Raw genomic sequence first — 19613 nt, 5'->3', positions numbered from 1 at the left:
ACACAATATATCCCTTTTTTTTCATTGCACTTGAAAAACTTTTGATGCAGAAGATTCTTGCATATAATGGGTCTACAGGAGCCATGGAACAAGTATGTTTGGATAAGATCTTAAAATTCAATCCCCCACTATTTCTTGAGCCATATGGCTCCTTCAATTTTGATTTCTCTTATTATTTAATCTCACTTTGCATTAGAGCTCACTCTTAAGTGATGAGTCTATTGATAATTAATGAGATTTGGAGCAAGTGATTACAAATGAGTAAATGCACTTTTGATGTTGAGAATTCTGGGACTAGAATTGCATTTCCTCCAAACGAAGTTATCTCCCTTACAGGGGATAAGGAACATCAGCTCATAATGTATCATATGTTGTGATAATTTTACATTATCATATGTTCCATTATTTATGGATATATCATAGACATTAATCTTTGATAAGATTTATCGTGATCAGTGTAAAGGTACTAGGACACACTTTATGGAAAATATTCCAGATGATCTCAATTATTCATTTGTGCAATAATCTATATACATGCTGTAATAATGACAGGTGTTTCAAAACAGATTATAACTTCTAGAGAAATGCCTCTAATTGCTTTGGAAGACCATTCCTACGTACTAGGTGCAAGAATTGCAATTGAAAAATGACTAAAATTAAAAAACTGATCTATCATTAAATCTAATTGATTCTCTACTCTGGCCCTATGAAATATGATCATATAGCTAGAAAACATTAAGACCAATAAATGATGATTTTTTGATTAAAGAGAAGATTCCTTATAATGTAAGGTGATGGTCTTCTCCAATTCCTCACACTTTTCAACAGTCAAAATAACAGCCCATTCAGCTAGCATGAAGGAATGGGGTTTAAAGATCCAAATCATCCGTGATAGTTATCTCCCATCTGACAAAAAAATGGTGAAATGTTGGCTGCCCAGATAGAGGTGATAGAGACATACAAAGCCTATATGACACACTCAGATCTAATCAAGGACCAGTTAACTCAAGGACCAACTGCTTTGATGAGCCAAACATTCTCATGACATGCGAGCATTATTCAACCAACTATTCTGTGTAGAACTCTTAAATTATTTACCCCCCAAAAAAAACACCACCCAAGAATGCAGGTCCCTTCATATCAGCCTAATCTAAATTAGAAATATGATAACATGATTTAGTGTAAACAGCTCATTACAATAAATTCAATCTACAAGTTTAACTAGTCTTTTGTTGTTCATGTCACCAGTTTGGATTCTTTAAATATCCCCTGACTTTGCACTATTGCAGGAAGCCATAATTCAGTTACCGTTAATCACATTCAGCTGATTAACAAACAGTACACAAATCTATTATATTACTTCAGAGTTTTCTTTGAGACAAATCAAATGTTCAATCATTTAATTTATGGTCCTTAAGGGGAGGCCTGTGTTCAATGATCAGCACATGGATGAAGACTTGTCCTCTCTTTGGAGTTTCAATCTGAAATATTTTTGCTCATAAATCTTTATCTTTTTGATGGCCTTTTGAGTCATGGTGATTTGATAACCTCAACCTCTGTCCACGCAAAAATATGTGAAATGTTCTGCTACTCTTTATTTGACCAAACCATTGATGAGCAAATTTCAAAGAAAATGTTACAATGAGAAAACCTTGAGAAAAAGGTAAAAATAAGCCTTCAATGGAAAAGTATACTTTGATTATAACAGATGTGGTAGCAAGTGTATTAAACTCCATCCTCCATGTCTCTCCATCTCAGTCAGACAAATGATTGTTTTAAAAATATGGTAATGGCTGTTAAAAGAAAACTTCAGAACCTGCAGACGCTGAATTGCATCTTTTATTTTTCTGTGAGCTACATCATTGCTGATGTTGTGAAATTTAAAGTCTGTAGCCTTCAAGCACCTGTCATAGGATCACCTTATAGACAAGTGAACCAAGTCTTGGAGCCTAACTCGACTCCAATACCTGTGATGGTAGTTAAATAGACAAAAAAAATGTGTTAGCTTTGCAAAATTAACTGACAAAATGCCTCAGATTTCAAAATTCATCAACTGTCAATGCATTTAATTCAATGAAACATTACATGGGCTGGAATTCATGAGAATTGGCAATTGGTAGAGTGCAAGGGTTTGTAAATTGGGTTTTGTATAGATACAATGGACTCAATTGTTGAAAGAAGACAACTTCAGGTAATCATCAAGGAACTTGAACCTATTGATCAGGTGCTGCCTTGTTTACCTCAGTTTCCTTCTTAGTTTAAAAGTTCACATATGTTTGCTTATACACCAATCATAGAAGGCATGCTTCTGATTCCGTTAGAGCTGTGACTTTTCGGACAACGGCCCCAGTCTATAATTCCATAGAAAACAATAGGCTGTGATCAGCTTCCATCTAGGATGACATTGATGGCCCAAACAAATAAACACATCAAAAACTGCATCATCAAGTTGATCTGCTAGGCCTGTCATTTATGTCTCACTATACTTACATCTATATACTTAACTTTTACAGATGGTGGTCAATTGATCGAGCGGGCTGCCCACTCTGGCATCATTCTGCCCGGTCAGGACTGGCACACCATCACCCACAACGGTCCAACAGCCAGCCTCATATACAGAATCCGCGTGGTGTGTGATGACCATTACTACAACACAACCTGCACCAAATTCTGTCGCCCTCGGAATGACCACTTTGGACATTACACCTGTGATAGAAATGGAGACAAGGTCTGCATGCAAGGTTGGATGGGAAACAACTGTGAAAAAGGTATTTTGTTTTCTTGAATATTTTTCTGAGGATAGTTCTATAAACACCAGGTTTTTTTTCATTGATGATAAAGCATATCATCTGGTATTTGGAACCTGTTCCAATAATTATGCGATTTTATACACATGGCTAAGGAAAATTCAGGTGTGTTATGCATTTTGTGAATTAAACACAGCATTTTGCCAAATCTCTGTATGCTGATGATAGAGATAGATTGGAAGGCAAGGTTTTGAGGGTACAATATGATATACAATTGTATGACAACAGCTTCTATTTCAGGGAGAAATTATTTCAGTTCTAGTGGTCTTTTGGGGATATTGTATCTACCTAAAAGCTTTCTATCACATTTAGTGAGACCAATTTTTGTGACTTGTCTAGAAATGTTTGGTTCATAAAGACATATTTCACTAAGCAATAAAAGTTTTTCAGGTTTCATGTTGGTATGAACTACAGTACAGTTGCAATGATGTGCATTAATCCATAATGACCGAAATATGGCAACAGGGCAAATGCAATTCATGATGCCATGTTCTCTGAAAAATGTTTTATCACATGTACTTATATTTGAATTTGATATTTTTTTTCACTGTTCAATCTAACATTTATAGCATTTCTGTATTATGACTGCAATGATTTTTTTGTAAGGAATATAAAGATGTTCAAATTTTTGCAAGGTTAATTTAATTCATACATGAATGGTAGTTATAAAAATTATAATGAAAAACAGTTTCTTCACAAAACTATCCAGCAGGAAATATACCCACATATAGACAGGTATTTGTACTACAAAAGATTAATCTAAGGACATATACCAGTATATTTTTTTTTGGCTAAAAAAGTTAAAATACACATACCCAGCATTCGTTTCAATTGGGTAGACATTAGCCTTGGCACTGTCATTGGAATCATACATTTTTTGGTGTCTACAATGATTACATCTTGAAGATGCAAAAAATGTGAAAAGTAATAACTTCTATAAAATTCCATAAAAAGGAGCAAAGCAGAGCAGCATCAGTTTTCAAAACTCATTCTCTGAATATCCATTAAAACAATAAAACTCCAATTATTAAAGTACAACGTGTCATTGCATGGAAAGCTGTCTTATTCATTAGTCATGTTGTGTAAAGTAATTTTTATGTAATTGATATCTGTCAAACGGGGCTTCCTTATCGCTGTTACATGGCTATAAACAGAGGCAGTATTTGTAATATTTCTACAAGTTGTTCTCAGACTGGGTGATATGAAGCATTATCATCTCCCAGCTTTCCTCGGAGCTGTAAATTGATTGTTGCTGGTATTTGCAGCAAGCAATTGTGAAATACTGACACTGTACAGCCATCAATCATAGAGTATGTCATCTGTGTAGGTCTGCGATAAAATGAAGAATTGCCCTCACTGTAATGCAATAGATGTCAAGTGAATGAGGTCCCTGTGAACATATATTGTAGCTTAAAAAGGCAATAGAATTACAAATTGGGAATATTGTAATAAAAACACTTCTTTTTTTATTGGAAATCTTCAAAATGGGAAATTTCATATCACTATGTAAAATCTTTATGAAATATAGATATTGTTTACCAGTAAATGTGTACCAGGTACATGTAATAGAAAACAAAACTAGAAATATGTGGGCTAAGCTTGGAACAATTTTGCAATTTCTGTTCAGTGTTAAGGCTTTATGTTTTCAGTTTTGTAGTAATTTTTTGATTCAATTATAGCATCACTAACACAAAAATGTTATGAAAAAATACCTATATGCACAACTTGTGTCTCTTTTTAGCCATATGCAAGACTGGGTGCAGCCACGGGTCATGTGATTCTCCAGGGGAGTGCAGGTAGGGAAGAATTTCTATGAGAAAGTTCCTTTAACAATAATTGTACTGAAATATAGCAGCCTGTTATGCCTGTTACTCCTCCTCAAATCCTTCAAATATCAGTCAATGAACATGAGGTCAACAATCAGACTTGTCGCTGAGTAAAGTTGAGGAAAGTTGGTGATGGCAGGACCAGGACTGGTCCAAACATTGACATACATGTACTTTAGTGTTTAATAATAATTAATTTTATCAATCACATTGCTACATTACATGAAGCTTCCCATAAAAAGATCAAATAATTTACTTAAATGCAACTAAAATTATGAATTTACACTAATGAAGTAATTCTCCAACACATTTTGAGTCGTTTGACCAATGGCATGCCTTTTGCACAGCAATTTGTACATGTATCTAAAGGGACTGATGTTCAAATGCCAAGGAAGACCAAATACATACAACATCCCACTCACCCTTCACAGTGTGTTTCTTTTATGTAAGGAATTAATATAAGCTTCAACATGATCAAAATGTTGGATGCTTTTAAAGAGGGAGTGATATTATTTATTGTCAAAGGACATGGTTACTCAAAATATGTAGGGTAAATATTTATCTTATTTATGATGAAAAATCTGAATAAATTTTTTATGACTGTATTATATTAGCATTTGTAATGACCCATTTAATTATCTTTTCAACAGATAATCTTGAGATGAAGTATCATTGCTCTCGGCTTTGCGTCTTTGCAAAGATATGACTTCATTGTGTATCAACAGTTTTTATAGCTTAAATAAATAACCCATGGTTCAATATTGCTAGGTATCGGTGATTTAAATCAGAATGGAATAGCTTGTGGTTATTGCCATCTCAGACAGTTTTAGTCGTTGTCAATTGACTTGTTATATCTGAAGCGAGACTTTTTCCTGAACTGGACTCCTGTAGGCTTCTTTTTCACTGATTAGATGTAGAGATAATATCAATATCAGGTACCTGGGTACTTTTTCACAGCGTATTGTGAATCATTGGTATTTCATAATGTTCTTGCCAAATCATCAAAATGAGATTCACTGTAAAACTTAAAGAAAGCATTCTGAAAGTCAATTCTCAGTTTTAATGTCCCTTTTTTTTGTGTATTGGATTTCTGTAATTGTTAAAGATTTATGATAATGTGCAGTGAAATTCAATGAACTCTATTGTAAATTTTTTTATATTTTAAGAAAAATCTCGCATCCGATGCCTAACTCTTTTGTCATAGTAAACAAAGTTTTAAAAAACGAAACTTTAGAGAAAAATTTAGGACCATTAAAAAAGGATGAAATATGTGGGAAAGTATTTATGAAAAAAAAATTATTACATCATTTGTTGTTATCTTTCAAACAATTTGAAATATTTCCTCATTGGTTCTACTTGTACTTTTCTTGGTTAATACAGCAAGGAAGAATGTTGGCTGGTGAAAGTTATCATGAAATTTTGGTTATCATTTTTTTTCTGTCAACATGCGACAGGTAAATTTCACACCTGAGAGGTTTGGGGACGTCTAACTCTACCTGAAATTGAATTTGACTTTTCCCACGCTTCAGAGTCATTAGGTTGACACCTTGCTCTTTTTAATTACAAATTGCAAATTGCGCTTCCTAAAATTGGGAAACATATATGTCAACTTTTGGGGCCTTTTAAAGGATGCTAATGTTTACTATTTGTTCTCGATCATGATAGATTATAACCATTAATCTTTCGTTTCACTGAAAATTATTTAGACAGCATAGGCCGATTAATATCAGTTAGTTAAACATGTTTATTTAAATTTCAGAAAATGATTGATGTTTCAAATTATGAAAAGTTTATACAATTTTTTTTTTCAATATGTCATCTATATCTAATTTTCTAAACAAACCAAACAAGGCTTATGATAAGAGTTAATTCTTTATCCAAAAAGAATTTATCATGACTCGCTCAGTTTAAACCTTTTAATAAACTATGATTGGGGAATTAAAAGAAGTAACTTGTGTCACTTCAATCATGAGATAAATTTGCAACAATAGCTACTGGAGCTTCCACAACTAATCGCCCGCACATGCATTATTTATTTCAATAATGAGAATCTGAACTCTCTGGGGGCCTTAATCATAAAATTTCATAAATTACCATACAGTTTCTTAGTTTACACAATTTTCCCACATTTTCTTTGCTCATCATAAATGATTTATGAAAGTGAATGCGAAAAAACAGTCTGTCCTTAGGGAAGTTTGCCCGATTACTCTGTGCAATCTGTAATAGTCCTCTCTCTAAATTATATTAACATACAGTTAATGTTATTCCTGAAATGGTTTTAAACTTAGAGTGTCTTACATCTATCATTAAAAAAAGGACATTAAATTTGAATATTTATCATGTGAATCCGATAACTTTAGTTAACTCCGTACTGCACAATCCATTTTAACAAATAATTTTAATAATTAAATAAAACATACATGTATTTGAAATTGATTTTTTTTCAAGATTGATATTACTGGTATGTTTATCATGATGATAAAAAAAAGAACATCATCTTACACAAGCAAACTATCTACATGCAGTACATATTAATTTAAACAAGATATGAGTCCTGAACGTATAATAAATCTTTTAATAAAAAATAGATAAAAACATTGGTTGGAGAGAGCAATTAAACTAAATGTTGGAGATAGCAATTAAACTATACTTGTACAAAAATAAGAACATTTTTAATCCAGAGTACCTGAGTATATTGTATCAATAAACCAACTATCAAAATTTTAACTTCAACAATTAAAATTAAAATCTTTTCCATGCATGGATACAATATGACTACCCATTCATTCAAAAGGGTTCTTCTCTTAATGATAAAAAGTGTATGAAAGAATGATTTTCCCTTACTTTGCCAAAATACACAGCAGTTACAAATATCAAATCTAATTCTGGAAAAAAAACAAATCAATATAAAACTAAAAAACCTTAAAAACTAGAAAACACTACAAGATAATTTTGATTTTACAAATAACAGATGTTACCAAATGAATGTATATTTCAACAGTTGAGCCACAATGATGAAATCTTGTCTAATCTGATTGTCAATGTGTTGTGTAATATCTCTAAATATAAAATAGAACACAAAACAAAGTAAAAACCTGCCTTATTCTAACCCCCCGATTCTGTAAGCTATCTTACAAGCAGACAGGTTATAACTTTGCTGTTTACAGAAAATGTCCTTTGAAAAGTAATATCGTTGCTTTGGTGGTGTTTTTAATGTCTCTTTCTCGTTTTGAGGCTGAGGTGTGATTTTTTGGTGTTGTGTCTGACCCTTGACCTGTAAGGGGATCCGGCCTTTGTGCTTGGGGTTATCGCCAACAGCCTTACTTCAGTTTGTCATTTTCTCTGTTGACCCTGACTTGAAAGATTTCCATTTGTAAGGATATCCCAACATGATGAAGAAAGCAGAGAAGGAAATCTCACACGTCTGGGTTACACTGTCCAAAAAAACTTCATAACAACTTTCTCGCATATCTATTACAGTGTAAAAAGTTATCTTTTCATAATTGGCATGAATTGGTAACAGTATACTTATTTCGGACTTTAAATATCTCATTTTTTCCATACAAACCTATGATTAGATGATCCCCTAAGATAATTATAAATTGTATGATTAATTAGAATGCAGGGATGATATCTTATAATTATGCTGTTGTGTATTTGAGCAGCCGTTGACTTGACACTATACATCTTCAGAATTAATTTAGACCAGGAAACGGTGGTTAAATCTTGTCATTTCTGACAGATTTTAGAGATTTTCCCACACTATATCAACATTCCACTACTTCTGATCTCTCTTGACTTTCTAAGACCCTGCTGATATTAGACTGTCCTCTCTTACTTAAGGTTCATATATATAAGGGTATTTGATCACAGAGGTGGCTAATCACCCCGATGCTCCCTTTGGTCCTTTGTTACACACCCACCACTTGGAGACACCGTCTCCTCTTCCTCTGACTAGCTCTAGTGATGGTGTCACAAAGATTGACATAATTAGGAAATTAATGACCTGTATGATCAATGATCAATCGGCCTGATCATTCCCTTATTATACTCGAATTTATTTAAGTGATTCAGGTTCAAAAGAGTGTTTGAAAATGTGGTTTTCTACACACTAATCACACTATAATATGGGCATTGAAAGGAATGAAATTTAGCAACAGCCACATTAACCCCAAAATTTTCAAATTATCAAATATTTCAAAACATGCAGTAATCTGTCTCTGAACAGTATGAAAAGAATTCCAATGGAATGAAAGCGTGCTCTCTAAAATACATGAATACCTGTAAACGTTTGATGTGCGAAACAAGCAATACGCCTCGCGAGGTTTAAGCACTATCAATAGAGATGCATTGGGTCATTTTTGTTAGAGGCAAACATTATAATGAAGGAAAAAATCTTTTTTTTTCTGATCAATACCTAATGTTTTGAATAGTTTGAATTTTCCTAAATTACTTCCATCAATTCTGCAAATAATTACAGAGGAAACTGTAAATTAAATAAAATGTACCAGTAGGGTCTCTTTGTTAGATTGAAATTATTTCCGTTTATAAATCTCTTGCATATTGATATTTCCTTGAACATTAGAACAATACTTCTTGATAGGTGTTCCATTATATTGAACACAAACCAAGTGTTACAAAATGCGGAGACAGTTTCTAAAAATTTTCAACTCTCAAGTGCAGAGTTGAAAAAAGTGAAAGATATGGGAGATAAATGTTCTTTAAAGGTAACCGGAGTCATGAAATACAAAACTAGCCCTGTTGAGGTGTAGAATACACAACACGTACATCATAAAGCTCGACTTGTTTAGTGCAGGTGAAGCCCGCTGTCACCTGTCGACATCACGAGGATAGGTAAAACTTTTAAGTCATTAGATCCTACTGTCATTTCTTAAACTTCACTTTTCCCGTGAGAAAGTTAGTGAAGCGTGGATACAAATGATTCTAGTTCATCCTTGTGTATCCAGATTACTGTAGCATATAATGACCATATCTCCCTCTATACCGTCTCCATACTGGAGCGGAGACCTATAAAAAACGCACGCAGCCAGAACAACACGCAGCTATATATTTTCAATAAACATGTGCTATTATGGAAAAAAGTTTCACTTTGTGCTCCATTATATTCAAGGGGGCCAATTACATGTGAAATTGTTCATTTGGTTGTAAGAGAGGCCTATAAAGATTTATGGCTCAGCATGAGAAAAGCTGAACATGTTCTGAAGTGTTCTGAGGGAAACCACTATTAGCTCAAAGGGATTTACATAATACTTTGTCCACTGTCACTGTGTATACCTGCTCTAGTTATATAAAGTGCACACCTGACCATTTGATTGATGTACCTGGTTTTTTTAACTATCTTGTTTGTAGTAATTAATTGTTAATTTCTCAACTTCTTGAATTCCATTATTCTTTAATTGATCTAGAAGAAATTTCTATTTATAAAAAATAAAAACTTTGACAGATCGAGTGTGTATCCTGTAAACTTGCATGTCATTGTTTGTTGGTCGATATAACTGGTGTGTAACTTTTCATAGAATTAAATCCAAAACAATTCCAATAAGGTTCATATATACATGCCATTACGAATAACTATATTATATGATTTACAAGTATTTCTGTAACAGTTGTAGATGTAGTAAAGACTCACAAAACATTTATTCTGTACATAAATAAAAAAAAATCTATATGTAACACAACGTCAAAATCAAATACAAAATACTATCAGATGTTCATTTTCTCAGTGCATCAACATACAAACAGTCTGCCTCTTTAAAACCCTTCCTTTATCCTTATATTGTTCTGACGATCCTGTTGAGCTGCTAGTCTATCAGGAAATGACCTTTAGACAGCTCTACCTAAGAGTGCATTGATTACCTTATTGTCTTACTTTTGTATACTAATAAAAAGTTTAATATAGAGTGGTCTTTGCATGTTGCCAAGAAGAGAGGGATATAGGAGAGGTTACCTAGCAAATACACTTCTTCAAAGGAAACCAAGAGCTGCACTATGAAGACATATGAACAGGAGTAGACTTGGATAAAGAAGCATTACACAAAAGGCCAATCTCCCTGAACTTCCAACATTATGTGATCTTTCCTATGGGTGGCTTATATTGTATAATTTGGCTTGACTTATTCTGGCCGCCTCCCTGGAACACAAAAGCACCTGTTCTAACAAACCTGCCAGTGAATAACTCTCATAAACCAAGAAGGCTGCGCAATCAAATGCAGTTTATGTCACAATTTTATCAATACACAACTTGAGAGAACCTTAAAGCAAAGGTTTCTGTGCTTGTACTGCAGTCCTGGCAAGCTGCAGTGTTTGCCAACTTGGAATAAAGATTTAATTTCCATCTCTCCACCTCAAGTGTGTATTAGTTTTGCTAACAATGAACTACTTGACAAGTGATCTAGAATGACTGAGTTTTGTCAATATTTCGGAAATTGCATTGAATAAATCATACAGGTGCAATCCTACACAAGAACTGGTACAAAAGTTGTAAATTATTTGTGGAACTGTTGTTGACAGTGTCAATGTCTTGTGTTGATATGATGAAGAAGATTAGTTATGAATTGTTGTAACATAGGGGAAACCTGTTTTTCCTCATTTCAGTTAGAATACAAAGAGTGATGTGTTTCATCACAATGCATTGTTTCTTGACTTTTGGTCTTGTTACTTCTTTAAGCATCCATATTGCTTGCAGCCTATTTTCATACAATAAAGGATATTTTTTTTAACATACATGATTAACATAAACCCAAAATCAAGTTAGAATGTAGTTTGGCCCCGTACAACAATGACAAGATATACATAGTACATATGTAGATGTGTATATATACTATAAAGTACATAGTAGCATCATGATGTGATAACAATTACAAAATAAATCTAACTGATTGCATTGACCTTTGCAACAGGTGCTCTTATGGATGGCAAGGTGCTCTGTGTGACCAGTGTATCCCCTACCCAGGCTGTAAGCATGGATCCTGTAACGGCTCACCCTGGAGCTGTGACTGTGACATGAACTGGGGAGGAATTCTGTGTGACAAAGGTAAGAACAGTCAACTGTAGCGACCCCTCCCCCTCCATTCCCATAACTCATCAAAGGTGAAAGAGAAATAAATTCATCTGTGTGATTTATTCTGAAATGCCGAAAAATAAGAATAATTGAAATTTCAGCCCCAAATTCATAACGATGTTGGGATGCTGACTGCACTAACAAAGACAATGTATCACATTAAATGCACCATATATGGCCAGTCATTTCACCATGAACGGTCATCTGATGGTTATTTAGAGCGCTGATAAAGCGGTCAGTAGGTCTCTCTGATGAACTTATCTCCTGCTCTCTGCTGTCACTGAGATAGTTTTATCCATCCAGAAGATGAATCACAAAATATAGAAAACATGTGATTGATTTTACTGGTTTTTCATTGGCTAGTTATCTTTTAATGGTCACATCAAACTCCGCAGCATTTCGTCTATTTAAAAAAAAAAAAAACCAATCTGAGAAGCAACAAGATTCACTTCATCAAGTTTCCTGCTTTACGTGTGAAGATGAAGAGACAGTGATGATGTTTCCTGTCATATTTTTTCTTAGAATTTCCTCCCATTTTTCATTAAATTGTCCATCATACATGAAATCAGAAACTAATAAGCAGAACTTGATCAAAGCTGAAAGCATTAAAACCTGAAGTGATCAGTCAGAATGTTCCTTGTTGTATTAAAACTTTAGAATTTGTTGGAGAGGGGGTTTTAATAGCAGCAGCTATAACAATGCTAGAGAACTCAAAAGGCACTTGAAAGTTCCCAACGTGGCACAGATATTGCTTATTGATTAAGAAAATGTAATTTGGTTCAGATTATTTACATTTCCTTTCAATGTAAAAATGATGTACGTTGAACACATTTTGGTTCTACTAGGGCTGGAAAGATCATCATCTACTTGCTAATGGGCCAATCCTATATGGAAAGGGCATTTTGACCTCAAAGGTTAAAACGTTTTGTAATTGCTTTTCCATATGCAAAACCTACTGAGAAAAACAGACATCTAAATTTCCAAATACTTCATATCCCTCTCAGATAGTAAGAATTGATCTGCACTTTTCGAGTTCATAAATTTGTTGACCTAAGATATCTCTATTTCATTTAAGATTTTTCTAGCAGTACATGTTATTAAGATGTAAGAAACATATATCTGTACTCTAAATGTTATAAATTATTTTGCAATTCAAAAGCTGAACAGTTTCTGTCTAAGGTTACAAAAATATGGCTGACAGTTGAAAAGGAATACAACAACTTGAGTACCGGTACACAGAAGTCAGACGGCTCTACTATGTATATGAACTAACCAAGTTAACTTGGCAACCATTTGACTAATAAATTTTCTTTATTAAAACACACTAGAAAAGAGAATGGCTCCGTCGACACTAAAACAATCAATTATACTCCAATTCATCCCAATAAATTTATTGTTTTTCATACTGTTAGGTATATGATTCACAGAGAGAGTTTTTGAGTTGTTGGAAAAATAGTAGAAAGTTTCATATTATTTACAGAATACCAAGGCACAGTCTTGTACCGTACACATGATTTACATACCATACAGATTTAGGAAGTCATTCTACTCAATTAAAATAATTCTGAGTGGAAGATTCCCACCCTTTATCCTTACCAATCAAGACCCCTATCTGATAAAATAAAAAAATAAAGTATCAAAATTTGCACCTGTAACCCATCAAGAACTAAATGTGTTGCCTTAATTTTTTTTTTAGATCTGAATTATTGTGGCCGACATCATCCATGTTTGAATGGTGGGATCTGTAAGAACACAGCTCCTGACAGTTATGAATGCACCTGCTATGAAGGTTTCTCTGGTGTTAACTGTGAAATTGGTGAGTGTTTTAGTGAAACACTTGAACCTCAAATTTTATCCAGATATGACTTCTTGCCGTTTTAATTCCAAGCAATTGAAATTTAATTCAAATCAATTATTATACCTTTTAAAATGCAGAGTGTGCATACTTTATTGACATTGATTCTTGTAGCTGAGCATGCATGTTCCACCAAGCCATGTAAGAATGGTGCTAGCTGTATTGACACGATGGGTGGGTTCATCTGTACGTGTGCCCCGGGCTGGACTGGGGCATTCTGTGAGGGATGTAAGTATAAAACAGCAAAAACCAGCAAGACATCTCATTTAAATAGCCGAATATGCACCACAACTAAATGGAACATTTATGCAATATGTTAAACACTCATGATATTTTTAATATGTAGATAAAGAGAAAACCCATCAAGGCATTCCAAAAAGTAACCGACAGAGTATTGCGATGAAATGAAACATTTATGAAATAGAAAACATGCACGATAATGTCAACACGTTATTAAAGGGAATTAAAATATCAAGACCTCGCACTAAAATAGCTGACCAAATTCAATGGAAATGCATTGTGACTAAATGGAGCAATTATGCAGTCTCAAACAAGCACGTTCTTGTCAATGTTCAATCTCTATTTGTTTAAAATCGTGGTGTACACTGAACCAGTTTATTTAGTTATAGCTCGGTTCAGGGTATTGACATGACATTTATAGTAAACATGAAGTTCCATCATCACTTCATTCATTTTTTTTGTCATGCAGACGTCAATGAGTGTGCATCAGATCCGTGTCTCCATGGGGGCACATGCGTGGACGGCATCAACAGCTATAGGTGCCTGTGTCCCCCAGGCTGGGGCGGGGCTCACTGTCAGCTGGACTCGGACGAGTGCAGCGGTAGTCCCTGTGTGAATGCCCACTCCTGCCAGGATCTTCAGGGAGGATACAAGTGTCACTGTCAGACTGGATGGACAGGGAAGAACTGCGACATCAGTACGTGTCCTGACATATTCCTTATATTAAAACCCAAGACCACGTTTTTCAAAAATGCAATGAGATATATATAACTCAGGATTGCAAAATTGCTATCTTGTGATGTCATTTTTCTTTTATATTTCATAATACTGATACAAATGTATAAGGTAGATCAAATTGAAGCAATTTCTCAAAACTGCGACACCATTTTGATTTGTGGGAGTCAATTTATGCTAACTGGTAGTCACAAAAAATATTGCTGTGGATGATACATTATGATAATAAGGGATGCTATAAGATATACTGAAAGATGTTTTAAATACAAAAGATTTCATAAAAAGTATGTGGGTGCAGTTTTTGGCCTGCATACTGTAAAGCTGTACTTTAGGTTAAAAAATTGTTTATATACAAAACTCAACAATTGCATGTTAGATTGCCAATTTTCATTTCAATATTGAAAACATTCTGCCAAAATATTTCATGCAAAAATTTGGAAAGCTTTATTGGCCAGAACTGATCCATCTTTGTGTGTGGTCAGTATAAAAATGAAATAATAACAATATATTGTTGAAAACCCAGAGAATACTAAATCAAGTGATCATTTATCTGTGAAATATTAAATGTCAGTTAATTCTGATTTGATGAGGTTGTTAATGACTGTGTTGATTTTTTTCAGACATAAACGATTGCCATCATCAATGTCAAAACGGAGGACACTGTGTGGTAAGGGCTTCTCAGATCTACTGTCTCTTAGCAACACCGAGGGCTCTGTATGATTCATACCCCTCCTGATACCTTCAAATATTTCCCAAATTCTCAGCCATAATACTAATGCCATTCATGGCTTCATTTTTTAAAAGCATTTACTGTCAAATTCAATTCAGATCATAAAGCTATCACACCATAGGAAAGACAACTCTAGTATGAGAAATTCTACAGTTAAGGGAGATCACTATAATTTTTCTTCTTTTTCAGGACTTGGTGAATTCCTACCATTGTGCCTGCATGCCGGGTTATACTGGTCGGCACTGCGAGACAGAAATCTGTGAATGCTGTAGCTCCCCTTGTCAGAATGGGGCCACATGTCACGAACAGGTAGCAGGCTACACCTGTGAATGCCAGGTTGGCTATACCGGATTCAACTGCCAGGTACAATCATCATCCCATCAAGCTGGTTACATTTGTTTTGCCTACGACTGATATATATGAATTACATAAGCCAATTAAACTGTCTACGACTGTTATATATTAACTACATAAGTCAATCAAACACTTCAGTTGGCTATTGTTGTTCCTGCAGGTTGATGTTGACCCATGTCACCCCAACCCTTGCCTGAATGGAGCCAGTTGTTTCAATGTACAAGGCGACTACTACTGTCACTGCTCTGACCACTGGGAGGGACGACATTGTGAGAACACAAAGTCAACCTGTATGTCAGGGTCATGTCAAGGTAAGGCAACACAGCTCATCAATATTTATTGGAAGTTTATTTCTAGAAAAATGGGTGAATGGGTAAAGCATATAGAGGTGATCATTATGTACTTTAAAGGTAGGAGTATGTCTCATTACATCAGCTGAAGATAAATGAAGTGACAAAATGAGAGGGAAGAGAGTTATCTGTCAGAATTATGCAAGTACCTGAATAAGCATATTGTTTGCCTCTGTATTAAATTCACTGCAAGAGAAAGCCAGACAGCCTGACAGGAACATGAAACTAGGCGTCGCTGGTTAGAGATGCAACACGATTCCACTCGACATTAAAGACATACTTGGGTGTCTCGCCATGATATTGATCCAAGACTTATTCATAATTCCGTAGGCATTGCATAAGAGAATAAAAAAAATACCAGAGATTGTATGCTATATGATAATAAAATGATCATAAAATTCTAGGACATTACAGGTAAACATATGATATGATCTATTTCAGTGATAGACAGTTGCACCATCGCCCTGCAGTCTAATCACACAGAGACGGGCGGGGTACAGCTCATCTCCTCCAATGTGTGTGGGAAACATGGCATGTGCATTAGTAAACCTGACGGGGGTTTCACTTGTGCATGTGATCTCGGTTTCACTGGGGCATATTGCCAAGAGAGTGAGTACAAATTACAGATATTAGATGCACAAATTTAACTCTCAAAATACATGTAATTTCTTATGCAAGAGATAAAAATCAAAAAAAAAAATTATGATTAAAAAGTCCCATGGAAAAGGCATTACGCTCACAGCAGAACACACACACACACACACACACTCTCTCTCTCTCTCTTCGTTCTCTCTGAGAATTTCTTTACATAGATGTTGGTTAGATTTTCATAAATAAAGGTATTCATTAATTTTGATAGATGTGAATGACTGTAAAGAGAACCCCTGTCTGAATGGTGGCACCTGCATCGATGGCATCAACAACTACCAGTGTATCTGCAAGGAGGGATGGGAAGGAGTCCACTGTAACATAAGTAAGTCTCCACCCTCACAGCGTCCTTGTCACCACTGATAGGAAATTTGGATGAATTTTTCATTAATTTTATCTTCGTTTTCATAGATAGGAACGAGTGTTCACCAAATCCTTGTCGTAACAGTGGCTTCTGCATTGATCTGGTGGCCGACTTTGTCTGTGAATGTGTCAATCACTGGAAGGGCAAGACATGCACCCTCAGTAAGTCTTCGCACAGAATTATGATCCCCATTCTATCTTTTGGGGAATTCCCTCTCTATATTTAACTAGAAGATATTAACTGAGACCTAATTTTTCCAGGAGATTCTCAATGTGACCGAGACACTTGTAAGAATGGGGGCACCTGCAGTGACCTTGGGGACACTTTCACCTGTAACTGTCCAAAGAAATTTGAAGGCAGCACTTGTCAGCTTTGTAAGTATGAGGCACTCTATGATTAAATAAATACGCCCAATTGTTTTCATATCAGTGAGATTTTCAAGTGCATAGTTTTCTTATTTCTTCTCTTTTAGCCTCAGTGAAAGCCTGCGATTCCTCCCCCTGTCACAATGGAGGGACATGTGTGAACAGTGGTGATAGCTTTACATGTATTTGTAAGGATGGTTATGAAGGACCACTGTGTGAAGCTGATATCAACAACTGTAATCCTTTTCCATGGTAGATTTTTGTTTCTTGTACCGGTACATTCATAACCTTTCTCAGAAATCTCTAAGCCGTAGCTCTACTTTTACCATACTGCTTCAAACTGACAATGTTCAAATCAATCACAAACTACATGTATCTTCCTTCACTGAATTTGTTAAGAGACTTAATGATGTAATCTTAATGAAGGTTTGTTCATTTTAGTTACAATGGTGGTCGCTGCATTGATGGCATCAACTGGTATAGGTGTGAGTGTGCAAAAGGCTTTGCTGGACCAGACTGTCGAGTCAGTAAGTCAAATTATAATATCAAGGCCATACCCAGCTACTGAGTAGTTTATTTATGATTTGCAAGTTAAAGAATGTACCAAAGCATTGTTATTTTTCTTTAGATATCAATGAGTGTGCCTCCTCGCCATGTACTTTTGGAAGCACCTGTATTGATGGTATAGGCGAGTACAAATGTATTTGCCCACCTGGTCGTACAGGGAGAAAATGTGAGGAGGTGGTAGGGCAGATCCCCTCCCCACTCTCCTGTGAGTTCAACCGAAGAATCTACTCAGATCAAACCACTTGGGAACATGAATGCAATTCCTGCACTTGTACAAATGGTGTCATTAAATGCAGTAAAGTGAGTGCTTGCTCTTTTGAAGAAATAAAACTTACATCATTCACAACATTTTTATTTAAGATATGCGAATTCCATTGATTAAGACTAGAGTAATTAAAATAGATCCAACTTTTGCATATAAAAAAGCATACTTTTGATAAATCAATTAATTCTGGAATTTTAGATTTGGTGTGGACCTAAAAACTGCATCTCGCATCAGAACATAACAGAGTCATTAGAAGTCTGTAGTCCTAAGCAGTCCTGTGTGGTGGAGACAGAGCACAACTGCTTTGTCCCTCCTTGTCTCCCCTGGGGTCAGTGCAAGGACATTGACAAGGTCAATGACCCTCTCCCCCACAGCATCAACACAAACTGTGTTCCCAATGCAGCAGAACTTGGCAACAACTGTGCCAAAATCACTCTAATCTTTGAACTCAAGAAAATGCCTGTGGTAAGTTTCTTATCAACAAAATAGTTTACTTAACCCTTCTATCAAAAAGGTTATCGAAAGCCACGCTATATCCTCTTTTGAACATGAGTCAGCATTAAACATTTTTTTTTATATTTCTCTTGAAGTTATCAATCAGGTTGATACTGAGAAAGTCTCTGAAACCAAATGCTAATACAAGAAAAGAATACAAGCAAAAAATATCACTAGTCCTGATATTTAATATTTGTATATACTAAAGATGAAGCTATGGATTTCAGCTTTGTTTATGTCATATAATTACTGTACAGATTTTTATGTTTGCAATGCACATTACAGGGCATTACCGTGGAATTTATCTGCGACACTCTCCGACAGTTTCCTGTCCTACAAGACTTGTCACATGATCAAGATATCTACATTCTATGTGAAGTCCAGTCTGGTCATCCAGACACTTTAGAAGTGCTAATAGTAAGTGCTACTTTAAACATTACTTACATGTTCTGCCCAAGCTGGTATCTACACATTTTCTGGTCTACAATTCTACATATGAAGGCATTTCTCAATCCAGTAGCTGTAAAATTGATTGACAGAGTATTGCTGTGTTTATATGAACATATTTTGCATTAAAAAATAAAATAGATATCATTGAATTTTAAAGATGATGATCTTATTGTTACTCTACATAGATGGAGGCTGTTTAACTAGCAGAAATCTAACTTAAGTTAGTGAACTCACCAAATTCAATGTTTCAGTCATCCGAAAGCACTTCAGTAAAAACTGATGAACTGGACCCAGAGTTGAAGTCTGCGGTCCACAAGCTGACCAGTATTATCAGCCACAAAAAGTCCAACAGCAGTGCCCTGTCTGCTGTAATTGAGGTCACCGTGGAGACCATTGTCACCAACTCTGCCCAAAAGTCAGGTAAATTTAGTTTGAATTATTTTTTCTTTCAATTAGGCATCATTTATAATTTGTGTCACAG

At 35.1% G+C, this 19613-nt stretch overlaps 1 protein-coding gene across 1 annotated transcript in view; it reads left to right on the top strand.

The window, feature by feature from the left end:
• Positions 1-19613, top strand: part of LOC105317836 (protein jagged-1b) — a 35842-nt gene that overhangs the window by 15545 nt on the left and 684 nt on the right. Inside the window, exons 3-21 of the mRNA XM_066087084.1 lie at positions 2514-2768; positions 4549-4603; positions 11554-11687; positions 13411-13530; positions 13684-13797; positions 14279-14506; positions 15165-15211; positions 15464-15637; positions 15789-15939; positions 16420-16587; positions 16838-16951; positions 17038-17151; positions 17251-17364; positions 17463-17607; positions 17797-17882; positions 17984-18222; positions 18386-18652; positions 18968-19099; positions 19384-19552. Of these exons, the coding sequence (XP_065943156.1) occupies positions 2514-2768; positions 4549-4603; positions 11554-11687; positions 13411-13530; positions 13684-13797; positions 14279-14506; positions 15165-15211; positions 15464-15637; positions 15789-15939; positions 16420-16587; positions 16838-16951; positions 17038-17151; positions 17251-17364; positions 17463-17607; positions 17797-17882; positions 17984-18222; positions 18386-18652; positions 18968-19099; positions 19384-19552 (2826 nt within the window). The remainder of the gene's footprint in view (positions 1-2513; positions 2769-4548; positions 4604-11553; positions 11688-13410; positions 13531-13683; positions 13798-14278; positions 14507-15164; positions 15212-15463; positions 15638-15788; positions 15940-16419; positions 16588-16837; positions 16952-17037; positions 17152-17250; positions 17365-17462; positions 17608-17796; positions 17883-17983; positions 18223-18385; positions 18653-18967; positions 19100-19383; positions 19553-19613) is intronic.

The sequence above is a fragment of the Magallana gigas genome, chromosome 6 (assembly GCF_963853765.1).
Source record: "Magallana gigas chromosome 6, xbMagGiga1.1, whole genome shotgun sequence".
Lineage (NCBI taxonomy): Eukaryota > Metazoa > Mollusca > Bivalvia > Ostreida > Ostreidae > Magallana > Magallana gigas.
This window is presented reverse-complemented; position numbering and strand designations above follow the sequence as displayed.